The sequence below is a fragment of the Cottoperca gobio genome, chromosome 20 (assembly GCF_900634415.1).
Source record: "Cottoperca gobio chromosome 20, fCotGob3.1, whole genome shotgun sequence".
In the NCBI taxonomy this organism is placed as follows: domain Eukaryota; kingdom Metazoa; phylum Chordata; class Actinopteri; order Perciformes; family Bovichtidae; genus Cottoperca; species Cottoperca gobio.
In genome coordinates, this window is record NC_041374.1 from 4058859 (window position 1) to 4077305 (window position 18447).

Sequence of the window (18447 nt, forward strand, 5' to 3'; positions counted from 1 at the left end):
GTTGTGTTTTATTTGCCATGGTGACAGCAGCTCTTAGAGACCTAAAGGAAATGAATATGGGGGACGGTAATCAAAGCAAAACACTTCATTGCTGCTGCAGATTAGTGTTTGGCTGCACAACTGAAGCTGCAGGTGTGATACGGATGCCAAGACAAGTTGGAATCACAGACTGCCTTTCCCATGAGCCCAAACACAGAAGACACACACACACACACACTCTTTTTTTGTTTTCACACACACACAGAACAACGGATATATTTAGTCATTAAAACTTACATCGCTAACTCCAGCCTCCACTATCTTCAGGCCTGTCTCCTTCTCCAGCTGCTGCTTCTGTTGGACTGCACGGGAGACAAAAGCAGAGGAGGTGTTGAGTATGAGCAGTGGATGACAAAGTAGCAGATTTTTCAGTTCCTGAGGCAAAACAAGTGGTCATTGAAACTGAGAATGATGGAATGGATGTAACAACATGAGTCAGATGTCAAACTGGTCATACAAAATGCACACACACACACAGAAAATCTTCCCCGAGAGGGGAAAACACAATCTTCTGGGTAAGACGGCTGACGGGAATTTGTGCTGGCACTTGGAGGAATGTTATGTTGTGTGGGTAGTGGACCTATAATAGGTCAGGTCCGCCATGCTGGCGTCTCTGTGAGGCTGCACTCTCAGCTAAATGCTAAAGCCAACATGTTTCTCATCATTACAACGCTGATACAAGGACGTTTGATTTATTGCTTATTGATTGGTCGGTATCACCACCGCAACATAACATGGATATATTGGACTTGATGAGGTCGTATCGTGCTTGAAGTATATTTCCCGCAGTAACTGTGTGATACAAGTGAGTGTGGGGAAGCACAGCCTGGTTTCATGAGGACTGCTCCGTCGCCGTACTTTACGCTGCTTCATTCTCTGTGGCGGCACGCAGGGCTCGCACTGAGCAGGTTTGCCAGATGTGTGCTACTGAAGACAGCTGAGCCTTTTTCAGCGTCCATGCTGACCAATCAGTGTTATTGCAGTTCCCATGTGGCATTTCTGTAACGGCCATAACCCCGATGTGTTTGTGAGGAGATGTCAGCTGCGGTGTAGCCTACAGTCTCAATGTGCAGAGAGCAGAAATAAAGCTTTTGCAGGTATAATGTTAACATCTTGCGTGTTAGTGTTCGCTAATTATCAGCTATGGCTGAGAGGAAATTAATTGGAAGCTGATGATGGCGCTAAATGGGAAGTTCTGGGATCATCAACGCTATTACAATTCATCCAGAGGGGAGCATTAATGTCCGAGTAAAATGTTATAGCAATGCATCCAATAGTTGTTGAGACATTTCACACAAAACCTCACGGAGTTGCTCGAGTAAAAGTCACAAGATCAACAGAATGGGTAGGCTTCATCCTCTGGAAACCATGAATGTCTGTACACAGTTTCATGGCAATCCATCCAATAGTTGTTGAGATATTACAGTCTGAAGCAGAGGGGTGGACAGATGTACATTTCCTTCCGTAGAGGCATAAAATATAAATGCAAACAAAAGTTTACCAATAAGAATTGACCGTTCTCCTCAGACAACGATGATCCAGACCTCCTGAACATTACTGTTCCAGAAAGCAGATGAAGTGCTTGTAGATTCAAAGCACACAATAACTCGAGCTCCTGCCTTTGTTCTTGCAGTAATTAATACAACACCCGAGTTTGATCCTCAGATCTATTGATCTAATCAAATATGGCATGCTATTTCCAAAGCTTTGTTCACAAAAGATATTCTCATGCAAATGAAACCAAAGTGAGGCAATGTTAAATATCCATCGTTCCAGATCACACATTTCACCGACTCTCTTTCCCTCTACTGTGCTTAACGCCCCTTCCTCACTTTGATAGAGACATTTATATTGAAAAACAAAATCAAAGGCGCCTTAATAGATTATGCCAAATTAAGAGTGCATCGAAAAAAAATGGAGCATAATTTTAATTGAGTTTGTTAGCATGTGAATGTGATTGGTAATGGCCAAAAGGGGGGGGGGAAAAGTGATAGTTAAAGAGAGGAAGAGAAAAAGAGCAGGTCCTTTAAATCCCATTTCCCCAGATGAAGGCTATGCAAATGACCCTGAAGAGCTGAACTCCACCTCACACTCCAAATTCGGCAAGGGCCTGTTTAATTAGTATTTTAATCTATCCCAATGATTCCACTCAGTCCACAATGTATGCAGCATTCCATCTAATTAAGCACGCTACTTTTAGGATAATCATCCATCTCCCTCGCTCTTCCTCTCTCCCCTTTTCTCTTTCTGGTTATTAAGGATCCAGCAAACATTGATCATCCTATCATGTCATCAACATGGCAGCGAACGGGACATCTTATGGTTTCGGTTTCAGGAAGGAGGATAACGGAGGTGGCCAGAGAGCTGGAAAGGTCAAATATACGTATAAAGTCTAAATTAGAGATGCCACGTAAAAGAAGTAGACAGAGGAGGGAAAAAGAAAAAGCGTCTGCCCTTAGTGAGAGGAGGAAAGTCTTCAACTGACACGTCTCAACTCATTTTCATTTCATGTATTAACTCACATACATATTGCCTCTCCATAGATAGCTACAGTACCTGCGAGGTCCTGGTGCTATTTTGGAGGGGGGTAATGAGCGAGGTAATTGGGCCCAGCTGGGTGAGGGCGTAGGTGGTGTGGGGGGGGGGGTTGAAGATGCTAAAAGGTCACACAACGTTTTAGTCCTAATGAGGACCCCCCTCTGGGGTCGCAACACATCATGACTCAAACTACGGAGGATTACCCCGGAATCAACACACATACACGTCACGCCGGCTGCCGCTCAGGTTTTGACTGACAAGCTGACATTAACCGTCTTATGGTGAAACCAAAGAAGCCTGAAGGTCAGTATTTACTCGCTGAATCAAAGCTGAGGACTCTCCAATCAACCTGAGGGAAAGGACAGTCCCACAACAGCCACTTTAAATGTAAATGCAATGTACTTGCCGGGCTCATTAGCCGGTAACTGGATGGATCGGGGCTGCAGAGAGAATCCAGCGAATGGATTGCTTGTTCTGTCACTGACTGTACAGATAACAGCCTACAGCATCTCTCTTTGGTCACCCCTTATATTAACCTCCCACTGGAGCTCACTCTCTTTCTCTTTCTGCTCACAGACACTCACAGAGATTTTGTAAGCTTCAAATTAGCCACCAAATACTCCTGACAGGCTGTGGAAAAGAGATGTCAGGTCTCATTTCAGAGAGGCTCCTCCAGCCATTTTAATAGGCATCGTCTGATTCCATCTAGTCGGATCTGATCCCTGCTGCTCATTTAATCTTTTACGTTTCCGAGTCATATTGAGCCATATCATCTGATGTTCAGCGGGCAACACAATCACAGTAAAGCAAAAAGGTTTTTCATGTGTTTGAATGTTTCTCCATTTCCGTGTGATTTCAATTGTTCAACAGTTTTATTGGAGATTATAAAACAGAGAATTGCCTGATGACCCGGGACTAGTCAATACAAGTTCAGTTAATGTGTTAAGCTGTCACTTGTGTACACTGCTATTGGCCCTCGCCCGTGTTCAATAAAAACAATACGATTAAAAGGGCTTTATTAGTGTGATTAGTAAAATACAAGCAATCACTCTGGCTTTTATTGTGAAGCAGCCGCGAGAAACACAACGTATTTGTCAAAGGTTAGCGTTGGCCGCGATCGCTCATCAAAATTGCTTCTACAAACAACACAACGGTCAATTCATGAATGTTTTATCGGCAGATCATTTTTCAATCTTTGCGAGCCGGAGTGAGGTGTTGGATGAAGAGTTGACGTGTGGGAAACTACTTGCTACTTCCTCGTCTTGATTAAGATAAAGTGAGTTTGTTTGGCTGCACTATAACTAAATGCAGCAGTTGCTCTTCCTGTGTTAAGTATCCGCTCAATGAGTGTTTGCTGTAATCACCAGTAACGACAGGTGTCTCCAAATCAACCAGGACCGGTTTCTTAAGTTGCAACTTTAAATGAGTTTAACGTAGGCCCATTCACACGCAATACTGCTCTATAAATAATCCATATTACCACTGAATGATTTCAGCAGGAACTGAGCCCGCTGCCAAATAACTTTTTCTTTTTAATTAAACTTGTGTTATCCAACATTAGAAGTGCACTTAGTGTCCCTGCAACTATCAGAGAAGTCATCCAGGTGAAGAACACTTCAAAAACTCATCAAGAACTTGTTGAAGACGAAGTAAGAAAAGGAAAAGGGCATTTCAATCATCAATCCAAAGAATGATTGAAAAACAAATCGCTGCGTTTCCTCGACATGCAGGCAAAATTAATACATAAGAACACTTTAAGCTTGATTTTATGTGACCTTTAAATTGCTCTGTAGCATATGCGCTCAACACAAATGATCTTGTGGCGAGAAATCATTTGATTAAAATGTTGCTTTTCTCCGCCATATGCTGCAAACTGCAGCAGTTGTGCTCTCCTCATCATAGATTCTAATAGCAATTCAGAAATGATTATCATGAAGTCATCAGAGCTTAAAGTCATGAATATATATATTCATTTTTCTGATATACGACAGGGTTGTTATTGTTAGAAGCAATATAAATTCAGCATCGGGAGACAAATCACTGACTGTAGGCTGTAAGTATTTTGTATTTCAACACGGCACAGCAGCCAGCGCTGTCACATGATCGTAATGTTGCCTCTTTGCCCAAATGGGGGTATATAGTTGACAAAATGCATATTTCACCACCCTCTGATTGATCTGTTAATATTGAATAACATCCACAGCCATTCCATCTATCTCCCTCCTCCCTTTCCTGCTCCTCAGGTCGTCTATTCACCACTTCCATCTCTCCATCCGTCACTCCAACCAAACAAAATGAAAGTGTTTATTGCGGAGGAGGGCTGACGCTCACGCCTCTCCACAGCCGTTAGCCTTATCAGCAGGCAATCGCTCCGATATTAAAGCTGCCATTCCGCCCATCACTTTCCCCCTGCACATATGATGGCTGTCTCTACCTATCAGAGTGGAGAGAGGAGGAGGAGGAGGAGGAGGACGAGGGGGGAGAGAGGAAGAGGAAAAGAGAAGGAGATGCACCTGATCCCCCCTGACAGATAAGATGCACGGCAACCCATTTTTCAGTCAAAATCCTAGGGCGGGAAATAATAAACAATAACATCCCTTCATCGAGCAGCGCATTCATTACATGTGTGATAAATAACATGCGTGTGACCCCTTTACGTGTGACGCACGCACGCTGATGCTTATCAAAATGTAACGGTATGGCTGTTGCTTTTATACGGCTGATTTGATTCTTTTCTTTTCACTTCATATCGAGAGGAATATTCTACAGGAGACACAAACACTCTTTATGGTACGGATAAGACCTGCTCTCTCCTCTGTCTCTTCTTGTTCGTGAGTATAGATTGATATTCTGCTCGTACAAATCAAGACACACAATCAAAGCCCGCGCACCTACACATGGAACGGAGGGTCAAAAGAATAGCCATCAAAATGTCCTGAAGCTCGTGATGATGCTTTCAAATGGCTTTGTATTGAATTCAGAGCTGAACGATTGGCTGATATTCTAATAGTTGATATACTTTGATAATTGTTCATTGTAAAAATCACTGGTTCCAGCTTCTACAATAGTAAACTTAATATGTTTTGGGTTTGGGACTGTTGTAGGGAAATTGTGAAACCAAACAATTAATCCATTAAGGGGGAAATAATGAACATATTAATCAAAAATGAAAATAATAGTTTGTCGCAGGTGAACGTTTGGCATTTTCGGTTAATAAATTACTTAAAAGATAATAAATAATAAGTGATTATTAAATGTTGTTCATTAATTTCCTATCGATTGCTTAACAATGTCAGCACTGAGCTTACAACATCATGGCTCTGTACACACTCATTCTTTAATACGGGTGGCTTATAATAATGATAATCTATAAATCTAATATCATTAGACATAATCAAATATACGAGTTAAACTTAATCCCATAAAAAGTAAATATGGATCAACATCAAGCTGAACGAATCAACTGAAAATCTTGTGTAATCTTCTCTCTCTCAGTTTCCCCAACGTGAGACTTGCCATGACATCATTAGGCTCTAATGTCCAATCAGCAGTGCCAATCATATACCACCATGTCTGTCACATGGTAGAGCCATGCTGTTACCAGCAGGGGGGTCCTGGCTGGCTCACTGTTTATTCACCCTGATCGATCGCTTCCTGTGGATAAGCCAACAGTGCTCCCAAACAAACCAACTGCTGTTATTCAGCCTAAATTAACACACCACAAACCTTCAGTGTCTGACAGAATACACTGAACTCTCCCGCTAACCGCTGCACATCAGCGAAGCAAAAATGTTTCCTCTTAGACGCCAAAACCTGTTTTCTGGAAGACACATTATAGACGATGTTAAAAAGACCGCACAGTGAATAAAGAGGATAGGAGCCTGGTTTCAGCTCATATAATAGCTGTAGTTGTTGCAATCAGCATGCACCTTGTGTCCGCTGCACATCCTGCCGCGGCCTTTGGTATCAAACCCATTACAGGCCCCTTCCTCTTTCAAACAGAACCCACATGACACATTTATAATTGTATCCTCTCTTATTAGAGGCTCCTTTCAAAAGATGGCTGAATAATACACCTGTGTGAGTGTTTGCCTCTGCTGCACATGTGCAGACACACACACACACACACACACACACACGTACAAACACAAGCTCAGACACGCTAACAGACACACATAATATCGGTTTCTTCGCCCGCCTGCTTGATTAATAGATTGTGGCTGCTCTGACACTCTGTGTAGAATAGGCATTTTGCCTTTGATAGGCGCTGACACCAATTCTTCACGGGCTGCAGGAGATTGGGGGAACAGAGGCAGCACCGGCAAATGACTTGGATGGCATGCACCTCCAGATGTGGGAGAAACCCACGGATGTCACTCTGCATTCTCACCGGGCCACGTTTACACCGTTTACGCTCCCTTTCAGAGATGACTGATCCGCAGATGTGTGACATATGCGACGTAAATCACATCTGACAATCGCTCACAAAGAACAGATAGGTTTGAAGATTACAGCGAGTGATGAGGTGAACAATGCACATCTGAAACAATCACGCTCATCAGAAGTCCGGCAAGCTGCAGAGCCATGCTGCTGGGTCTTTGGTTGACCTTTTGCAATAACACGAGCTGGCCGCTTTGCAGTCAATAAGACTTTGCATACAAAACATTTACTGCAGTCTTCAGGGAAACTTCAACATGTCTTTATGCATCCACATCCAGAGTCCTCTGCAGGATACATCATTTTGCAACTGAAATGTACTTCATGTGAGATACTAAATGATACTGTAAAGCCAGATGAAAAACTCTCTCTCTTTCCTTGAGTAGAATTTAAATCCAAACGTTTTAAGATTGATGCTCTCTGTAAAAGATGCCTCATTTCTTTCACTGGATGTGTGTTTGATAGAAGATGAAAACATCTGGAAGTCTGCCACCGTCTGAAGGGAGCCTACTGGGGAAATGCTTATTGGGGGAAAGGATGGCGAAGCTGACGCACACACACACACACACACACACACACACACACACACACACACACACACACACACACACCTCCACTGCTTCCCCACTGAGGGAACTTTGACAGAGGCAGCCCTACCTGTCACTGTGGCAGCAATTATCCTGCAGGCTCTCTCCACGGACCGTCTCCTGCAGGTCTCCATATTACTAACCACATCACTGAGCACACACATACAGAGTATGCACACTGACGCACAGGAGGGCACACTGCACACCCACAAGTACACATACTGTACATATTCATAGACACTCGCACACACACATGCGGCTGCGCTTTTCATCCACAATTCGCTCTCCACAAGCTAATGGCTCGAACGAATCGTAATGATGTGTTGGTGCAGACATCCTGCTCAAGCCGGGAGGAACACACATCATTACGTGGATGGGAGTGCTCATGCAAGCATGCACACATACCTCTTCTGTTATAGATAAATGCATTATCATAGATGAGACTGCTAAGAAGTCCGCAAATACACACAATAGAAAACCTAAATAAATCAATAAATATGCTAAAGCTGTCATAAGGCAGCGTTTGGAAACGTAGCGGTATTAACATGAGGCCAGGAAATGAGCTCCAGCGAGTCATGAAATAATAAGTCTTATATTAGGGGCATGCTCAGAAGGACAGGGTGTCCATTTTGGCTGCAGGGAGGTCTGAGGATGGAATTGATCCGTTTCACGGCGGTTCACTGGAGCTCAGATCCAGGACCCGGTCTGAGTCCCAGGAGCAGGTTGATTGTACGGAGCTGTGAAGGGTGATTTCAGAAAGAAACCCAACGTGACCTCATTACCGTTGATTTGTTCCGACTGTCATTAGGAATCACAAACGCCATCACTCAAGTCAGGAATATGAGGCAGAGGATGAGATATGGGAAGTAAGCCGGAGGGCGGGGGGAGGATGGTAATCAAGTGGATTTGATCTAAGAACAGGATCTTTCATCAAACAATCTATAGATAACATCTACATGTGCAGTGTGTTTACAAAAAACATACGTTTGGCCCAAGGACACAGAAGACGATTACCACCAACACATTAAATTGTAACCATGATGAATCCACCACACCATGATCTCCAGCTGTTTAACCAGAGCAAGAGAGCAATACAACGGCTACAACGTGATGGCCGTCTTTACTTTACTTTGGATTTCTTGGCTAGAATCATATTTCTGTTTGTGAGGATTTAATGAGGAATAATTGTTATTTCTCTCTTGAAAACGGTCTACAAGGGCCTCCTGATGGCCCGCTGTTTAAAACGTGCACCATGAACTGTGGGATGCATCTCTTCTGTGACCAATCGATGAAGACAACATGCCCAAAGACAATACTTTTAATATTAAGTGGTCCCTGTTTCTTAAACATGATCCCGTTTGTTTGTCGGAATTAGCAGTTCATAAAAAGAATAAAAGGCACTGCACTGGAATTGACGACTAAAGTAAAAGATGCCACCATTTTCTAACACAATCCAAAATGGATCCTGACTCCAAGCCACAGTGTGCCGAGCTGCTAATGTGCTCTTGACGGAGTACGAACTCATCAAAACAACAGTATGAAAATACGCTTGAAAGCATTGATTACAAAGCTTCAGTTTCCGTTCCTTTTCAAACTATTTCAGCCTTCCAGTTCCAACTAATGCACTGCCTGAGCATTTCAAATTAAATTTCCAAAGCTCTTCCACTGGAGGTTTTCAAGATGCTTTCAGCTACAGGAGGTTAATGTCAAAGCGAACACATTTGCTGTCAGCGGCCTTTAAGTCAATCCCTCTAACCACGTCCACAGCGGACAGCTTTACTCAGAGAGTGGATAAAGTAACCTGGAGCTCGGCGCTATCGGCCTTCCTCTCTCCGTCTCTGTGAAGCATCCTGGCTGCTCCTCAGGATTGCCTTCCTGTGTACAGCTGGGAGTGGTGGGTGTAAAATGAAAGTGTAACGCAACAGTCTCACGCAGGTGTCAAAATGACAAATATGACATTTCCCTTCTGAGATTTTATTACTTCTGATATAATTCTGTATTCTGTATGTGTCACTGGGCTGTTTTCTTTTATTTAATTTTTTTTTTATTACTATTTTGCTTCAGGACGAAATGTGATCATCATTATTATCATTATTATCGGTCTAAAGCGGCGCAGCTGCGACTGCAAAGAGAAAAAGGCAGAAATGTATTCAGGATGGGATGCAATTCAAAAATCAAAATACACAGTTTGACGAGTGTGTTTGCTATTGTATAAGCCCCCCCCTCCTCTGAATCAATCATCTTACTGCAGATTCTCAAACAATTCCTTTTAAAAGTGAGGCAGCGATTCGGAGTCACAGCGTGATGATTAAATCTATACACACCACAGAGGCGCCGACATACGTTTTTAGTTTTTTCCGCATTCAATTGGTTAAAAAAAGCTGCAGAATCTCTCTATATGTTCCAAAGTCTCCCGAGTTTGAACTCAAGTGGAGAGGGTAAAGACGAGGCTGTATAAGCACACCTCCCTGTCTTTTTAAGGACACCTGTTGGGCTGCATGGCTCATCTCCTCCTCATTTAGCCGTCTGTCTGGGCTCCGTGGGGCTGATTACCAGGAAGAGCTGATTCCAGTTGCACTGCTTATCAGTCTAATTAGAGCCCCTGGCAGGTGACTTGAAGGAGGTTGTGTGTCTAACGGATGTTCAGGCACAGCGATTTGTACGAGCATGGTAGCTGCTGTATGTTACGAGGACAAAAAAAGGAGTTAGTATAGGTGCTTCTGTGCGGGGGGATGCATTTTCAAGGCGTTTCCAGGGTGCCTTGAGGAGGTTTAATATATAATTGCATTGCTTATATGTATTTTGCATCACAAGAACATTTCAAGTGCTGACAACAATTCAAGGGAACGAGGCGACATCTTGACGAACATCCTCTGGTTAAAGTATCAACTGTCATAAAGTGAGACAGGCTGTGGTTCTGTGCAGAGCGCTTCAACAGATACAGCAGAGAAAATGGAGGATGAAAGGAAAGCTTGATTTTAGACACACACAAGGAAAAAAAAACTCCGAACATCAGACAAAGAACGACAGGAGAAGAAAGGCAACAAAAAAAAAAGTGAGAGGCAGGGGCGGAAAGATATCGAGAAGAGTTGAGGACAGAGGAAGAATCCACAGGAGGCGAACAAGTTTTCCAGGTAGTGTATCAGTCACTGGTAAAAGGTCTGCTGTTCGCACATCCAGGTGCTAATATAACACCTCTCACACCTTCCTCGGCTGCCTGTGTCTGGCTGCCTGCAGGTTGGTGGGCAGAGACTGTTGTTTGTGCTGTAATATGTTGTAATCCCTGTCTCAGATGTGGCCTTAACACAATTGGACTCTGAGTGTGAGGATGCGGCTAGACACACACACACACACACACAACTGTGATGCACACAAACTGAAGTTTGATTTTAAAATAACAATGCTCATATTCTCAAGAAAGATAAGAGGCCATGTGTGGAGTATAACTGCTTTATGTTCTGGATAAGCACACGTTTTGGTCACGTTTAGAGAGATAATACGCATTTAAAGAAGCTAACATTAGTTTCACAAGCTAGCTATCTACCGCTAAGTGTAGGAGGGTTTACGAAAGGTCAATCAAAATACATCTTTTTACTTAATAGAAAATAATCCAGTGTCTTTAGGCCAGACATACTTTAATCCTTTCAATCTATGCTAAGACGCAGCTTCAGGTATTTAGGCATGCTCACTTTCGTTCTGGACAAATGATCATATATATTCTTTTGTGTCATCCCAAGTCCATCTGAGGTGGATATTGGAGTTAAATTGAAAGCCTTAAAGAGTGCTTTGAGATAGGAACAAGTTATCACCTCCACAGAGAGCCCCTGGGAGACACAGCGCTCCTCTGTTGCAGTCCAGCCTGATGCATACAGGCCGCTGACCCATGACAGTCAGCCCGTATCGATTTAAGAGGAGGCAGAGGACACAGGGAGAAAGAGAGAGATAGGGGGAGCGAGGGGAGGAAAGAAATGAAAAACAGTGAGGAGACCAGGGAGCAATATCCCTCTTAAAACTTATCAATAATTCATTGTCTTTTCTTTCTTTCTTCCTTCTATACTTTCTTTCTCTTTGAGATGGTTGCACGGCGGGGGAATGTTCATTTTTAAGGGGGATTAGCGACGACCTATTTCCAAATGCATCCCTGTGGTACTCGTTTCACTCACACACACACACACACACACACGCACACACACAGAGTACGAACATAAGGACACACTCATAGCCTGGATCGTACAGCCGGGGTCCCATTGTTGCAAAGAAGGAAATGTGCCCAACAGGAAGCATTTGTATATTAGAGAGATGATTATTCCCTGTTTCTTGAAATTTGAAATTACAATGAGGTGAATCCATTATTGCAAGTTTTAATGTTGCTTATAATGTAAAAATAATCATTTCAGAAAATAGCGGAGGGATGTTACTGCCAAAAGGCTAATCTTTGTGGACATTGTGCCCTTGAAGAAGTTAAACTGCACTGGATTGATGAGAAACATTGGTGTCTTAACCATAAAAACATTGTGCGCAGTGAAAGTTGCCATAATATTTGCTTCAAAATGTTAACATTGTATTATTATAAATGAGTTAACTCTCTCTCTACTTAAACAATCTTACTTATCTAAATATTTCAACCCTTGTTGTGACCATATGCACAGCATACTGCTTATAAATGCTAAATAAAGTCACAGTGCCAACAACTACAGTCATAAGAACAATACATGTTTGATATACAAACATAAAGTATAACACGGTTCATCTGACGAAAGGGAAAGAAAGCAGTGAATGTCACTTTGCAATATAGATATCCACCTACAGAGTTCAGTCACTCCCACAGATTTGCAGTCTGTGGGGGGGGGGGGGGGGGTTCATGCGTTTTGTATGACAAGACGCACAGAAGCTGCGTGCAAATACAGCTGTGCTGTGGGCAAACCTTGGCATCCACGAAAGTCACGCTTCTCGTAATGACGAGAAATCAACTCGTTACAACCGACATCGAGAGAAATTGCAATTCTGACGCTAACAAGATCCTCTAACCGCGTATGAAGACGGAGCCAGCGGTTAGTGTTGGCTGAGACTCGCCTTAATTACTGCTCGCGCTGAACTACAGGGACACGACACTCTGCACTACAGGTAAAAGAAAAGGGGCAAAAGTGGGTCCACGAGAACACACGCAGATATAGAGAGATGCACAAAGGAAGTAACAATTGAACATCTGTCTTTTTTTTTTCTTCTTTCAAGCCCCGTGCCAAAGAAAACTGGTGCTGCACCTGGACATGAATTATAGAGGGGCACTTGGATGAGGGGGATGGAAGAAAGAGACAAGAGGAAGAGAGGTGAATGAAAATGAGGGGACAGGGTGGATTTCACGTCTCCCCCATCTGGAGACACTCACTCTATGGGATCAACGATCAATTCACTGCCAATAGCTGCCAACATTGTGATATAGTGTACTATATGCTTCATTAAAAGGTTTATAGGAAATTATGCATGATAGCAAATAATAGTGGAATGAATGCGTTTCAAAAATAATGACAGCTCATTGTGTACCCTTGTTACGAAATGGCCTTCAAATTCTAAATTATGTTTTCAGGTAGCTGTAATCCTTTAGGAAAATATATATATAATTATTCTCAAAGAGGAACTACAAAAGCAAATAGTGCTTTGAAGATGGAAAGCCCGAAATGTCACCCACCCGCTTTGAAGTTCCCTGGCTCTCTTTGTTTCTCTACACTTGTAACTCACAAAACCACTGACAGAGCGCGCTGCATTCAGGGGCCAATTTAGTGCGGCTGCACCATTAAGAGAGAAAACACATACAAACACATGCTCATGAGCTCAGACAGTGATGTACTGGAGAAACACACACACACACACCTGGAAATGCTACATCATGCAGCAAATGTATTGCCGTCTCGCTTTGTCTCGTACCAACCTTTTGTGGTTTCAAGCACTTTAAGTGTCATCTGCCTCCTCTTTGAAACACAAGTCCGTTAAAACCCATAATGAGCAAAACACACTATATGTCTCCTCAGTATATGTCTTTAACCTCATTATAAAGAGTTTCTGCAACTGTAGATACACCTTGATTAAGGTGTACATGTTTTACAGCTGGTTTAGAGAAGCTAGAGAGAGGTTGTAGTGCAGCGCTGAAACAAAGAGTGGATTCATCCATCGGTTGAACGACAGAAAAGTTGTTTATTTAGGTGCAATGTATAATACCGAGCCACCTGCTCCAAATAAATAGGGGGCAGTATTTCACATCTAGAACTGGCTCCATACAATCACATTTCTTCCCCCCTGTGTAAGCCTGTCTGTGACTGCCCACTGTGGGCTATACGGCCCTTGTGACGTTATGTTTTGATAATTCGTATGTTGGCTTGGGACGTATATCCCCGGCGCCAGGAGTAACTGATTGAGCGCCGGGTCTAAGCTGTGCAACAGAAGCAACAGAAAGTTTGACGATCAGGCGGGGAGTCGGCTGAGTCAGTGCTATCTGCTCACTGCTAACGGAAGATCTGTCCGTCTACCCGTCTCTCTCGCACGCTCTACTCCCTACAGCCTCCTGGCAGCGGAGTGGACGAGGCGATGCTGCGAGTCCTTTTGCTCGTTTTCTGCCACTTTGGATTCAATCATAACAAACTCTCAAAACGTGCAGGGATCACGGATGTAATGTTGGCAGCTGTACTTCTTCTCCCTCTGTACTGAGGGCAGACTGGGACTGCAATGACTTGACAATGACCGGAACGGTCAGTTAGCACGCTAACTTCAGTGGATGTCTCTGCAACACAACACATACACTTTAAAGTTTAAATTCTGCCACATCTTACACATTGAAGCTGTATTGTGTCACATGCTGATACCAACTGTACCATTTGTATGTGAGAGATAGAGAGTGTCTGTTTGCAGAAAGTGAAATTGAGAAAACATTCCGGCTTTATTGCCTCTTTAAATGTTGGACATGAAGGAAACATATTCTTATTCGTCATTTGGACTAAATCATCTTAAGTTAAATTTGTGCTCATGGAGTGAAACAATTTCATCTGTTTCAAGGAATTTGTTAAATCAAGCATCTAAATTCCCGATACTAAAACAGAGAACGGCTCCGTCTTGTTTCATGAAAGTACATGACGTAAGAAAGACTTATCTTCAGTAAAATACAATGTGCTCTTGTTGCACGTTACTCTAGATGAAGGCATAATTTCCCAGACACACAGAAACAGAAAGCCTGCCGCTAAACTTCTATCAGTCAAAAGCCTTCACAAACTTTCATTTCGGTATAACGGGGAATGTTTCAATGCTTTTCTTTTATTGAATTATTACTCATTCAGTAGCAGGAGATGGAAAGAAGCTCATTTACATAGCTGTTTGTATCTGCTGCCTCATAAAGTAGCACCCATCAAGTATACAAACCACTGTGCGCACAACAAACACGATGCACGAGTGCCTGCTGTTCTCGACATGAGGGCCATCAGCACATGGTCTCTTCACTGTGGGTACAGGATTGGAAGATGAAGGGACGGGGGAGGGGGGCATAGAGATGGGGGGGGTGGAGGGGTCGGGATGAAGCAAAAGGGGAATAAGTGAGTACTGCTGGTGAAGAATCCAAGAGGAGGTTGGATTTTCTGCTCAACATGGTGCTCAGACTCGCAGCACGTATTCGCTATCTCTACGGTCAGACAGCTTATTCAGCTCTTGTTGTGACAAAACCACTAAGAGAAACATAATACATATCCCAAAGGGTATCTGGAAAGCAAATCATCGAAATGTTTCTGGTCTTTGTGAACAGTATTGATGAAAAAGATAGCAATGCTGTCATTTCTACTTTAGCGCATTTTGCTTCGACGCAGAGAGAAAACTCTGATGTGTAACTGTCTCATTACTCATTACGACTTTGTAGCAAAGTGTGCCGTTTCGTCAGTTCATAAAACATGAAGCCAGTGAGCCATTGTGTTATTATGTTCACCACCATGTGTGAGAAAATGTGTTGCTGCCAGCCGTCCTGCGTGGCTCAGCTGGAAATTAGATCATTGGTAAAGTCCTAGATACAAACACTTTGGCTCAAATCCAGAGAAGATCAATTATAACAATTTGGAGTCACATTATGACCAGTCCCTGCAAACTGGAACTGTTTGTACCAAACCAAACACACAAGTAACATTCGTAACATTCGTGTTTGTATGACTGCAAAACACTCCCGGGTCGAATATTATCTTCAAAACAAGAAATTTCAAGAAGAAATAAACTCTCCAAAATTCTCTATTAGAGTATATTTGTAAAATACATATTGCAATAGTGATATATATTGCTTAAATATAGTTTTCAGGGGGAAAAAACACCAAAACAAACGACACGCTAGCAGCTTTGTGAGGCTACTAAGCTAAATGCTAACATCATCATGCTAACATGCGCACAATGCTAACACGCTGATGTTTAGCAGGTATAACATCGTGCACATCTTAGTTTAGTGTGTTAACATATGAACATGAGCCTGATGGGGAAGTAGTTTTGCAAGTATTTGGTCATAAACTAAAGAATTGGACAAAGAGAAAGTTTGATTTGATGTTTGCGCTAAATTTAAGTTCAGAGAATCACCAAAAGTTACGACAATTCATGACTCGTAACTCATGAGGAACATAAACGTGGGGACCATACGGCATGGCAATCCATCCAAAAATAGTTGTGGAGACATTCCACTCGGAAGCTCACGGTGACGTTAGAGGAAAGGTCAGCGGATCGCCTCATTAGGCTCATGAACGTCTGGTCCAATACAACAGGAAACACTAAAAGGATAGCTACCACATGTATGTATCATTTATTCTTTTCTTTTTTTGTACACTGTGTGAGGGTTGGAGGCGTATATCTGTTTCTTCATCAAGTTTGTGAAAGATAACTCCAGAAATAAAAGTATTTTTAGTTTTAAGTAAGACTTAAAATCCTCTTCCTTCAAGAACAAGCAGGTGCAAAGTGTTTAGTGGGAGTTAGACGAGAGTATAAACATATTCTGAACTTTGTCACAAAGGTGGATTTTCTATTTTCTTTTTTTAAAACAGCGTTGATTCAATTAAAAAATGCTCAGCATTGGTATCTTAATACCACAGCATCATGCTTTCACACACTTCACATTTAAACATATATCTGTATTCCTTTCTTAATCCATGTCTTTCTCATCTCAATGCTTTAACCCCCCCCCCCCCCCCCCCCCAATAAAACAATGCATATTCAATTTGTTTACAAACTCGGGGTCTCGCCGTGTGTCTCAGAAAGGTTGCTCCGTTGTTCCAATTTGCGTCGTGTTTCACCCCCTACTCATTAATCTCCCTCCATTCGCTGATAGCTTCGTTTCGTCCACTAGAAATCGCTTTCAATTATTCATGCCTATTTTCCACAAATACCTTGGAGATGGAATTAGCAAACAAACAATGCCAGGCGACACTAATCCCCGTCTACAGCAAAGATCCTTTAATGCACTGGAGATCTGGCCGGCTGTTGACAGGCACCTGTTACTGTCTTCAGCTGCTTCGCAACAGCAATGTTGACACAGTAAATATGTTTACAGGAGCAGTGCAGCCTTGACCCAACACTGAGGTGCCGGGGATAATACTGACGGAGAGGAATAACGAAGAGCAGGAGAGCATGGAGAACGAGGGAGAGCACGACTGAAAAGAATAAACAGGATAAAGGGGAGTTTAAGACACAGCTCAATTCATCGGCCGGGACATTCTTGGCTCATCAACACAATGGCAGACGTTCCACATGACACCTTTTTCTGTGAGCAAGCACAAAGAGTCAGTGGGTGATGAAAGCTCACTCTGGGTCAGAGACGAGGATAAAAACGACACGTTCTAGATTGATTTCCTGATGCCACAATGCCCTGATGAGGCCGCATTCCACAATTTGAAATATTTCTCTTCCTGGAGGCACTAGAAGAGAAGTAGAAAAAAAAAACTAAACAAGTAAAGGGATGAAGCATTGTGACCTTGGAATTAAAAAGACATCTGACGCCCTGGTAGAGACGAAGACTTTCCCCCTAAAACAATGCAGCAATATTTGGTGGTTTACTGTGACTCACAAAACTCTGGTTATCTATCATCCTACTGCAAACACACACACACACACACACACACACACACACACCCACACACACATACACGTGTGGAGTAAACAAATTGTGGTTTACCTATTGCAACAGACTGCAGAGGTGTGAAGGAAGGAAGACAGAGAATGAGATGTGTCCTATGGAATAAAAATCATTGTGCGTTCACTGTACGGTTGTGAGTGTGTATATACATATACTGCATATATGTTTATGTGTGTGTGTGTGTGTGTGTGTGTGTGCCCTCGAGCAGACAGGAAGATGATGCAAGGGAGCCTGGCAGCGTACTACTGAGACTGGAAGAAGATAGTGAGACTGACGGTTTAGACGACTGAGAGCCTGGCTTGTAGCTGCATGACACACACTTTCACACACTTTTCTCACACTCACTTTCTCACACATACACACACTTTCACACACACACACACACACACACACACACACACACACACACACACACACACACACACACACACACACATACACGCACACACACAGAGCCAGGGGCGATGGAGGAGAAGAGACTGAGGAAGACTTTGATCACCGAACTGAGCACATTCAAGCACTCAACCAGAGAGGGCAGTCAGTGATGAGGAGGAGAGAGGAGAGTGCCCAGGGAGAGGGGGGGGGGGGGGGGGGGGGGGGGGGTAGAGGGAGAGGAATCGGGTTGTTTTCTGACCTCTACGCTCATTGATACAGCTGTTAAGGCATGAACACACAGACGATCAGGCATCCGACACAGACACCGGCGAGCTCGGT

The 18447-nt window shown here is 43.1% G+C and overlaps 1 protein-coding gene across 1 annotated transcript in view; it reads right to left on the reverse strand.

The window, feature by feature from the left end:
* ptprn2 (protein tyrosine phosphatase receptor type N2) overlaps nucleotides 1–18447 on the reverse strand; it is a 102535-nt gene that overhangs the window by 42323 nt on the left and 41765 nt on the right. Inside the window, exon 11 of the mRNA XM_029457573.1 lies at nucleotides 277–341. Coding sequence (XP_029313433.1) covers nucleotides 277–341 — 65 coding nt within the window. The remainder of the gene's footprint in view (nucleotides 1–276; nucleotides 342–18447) is intronic.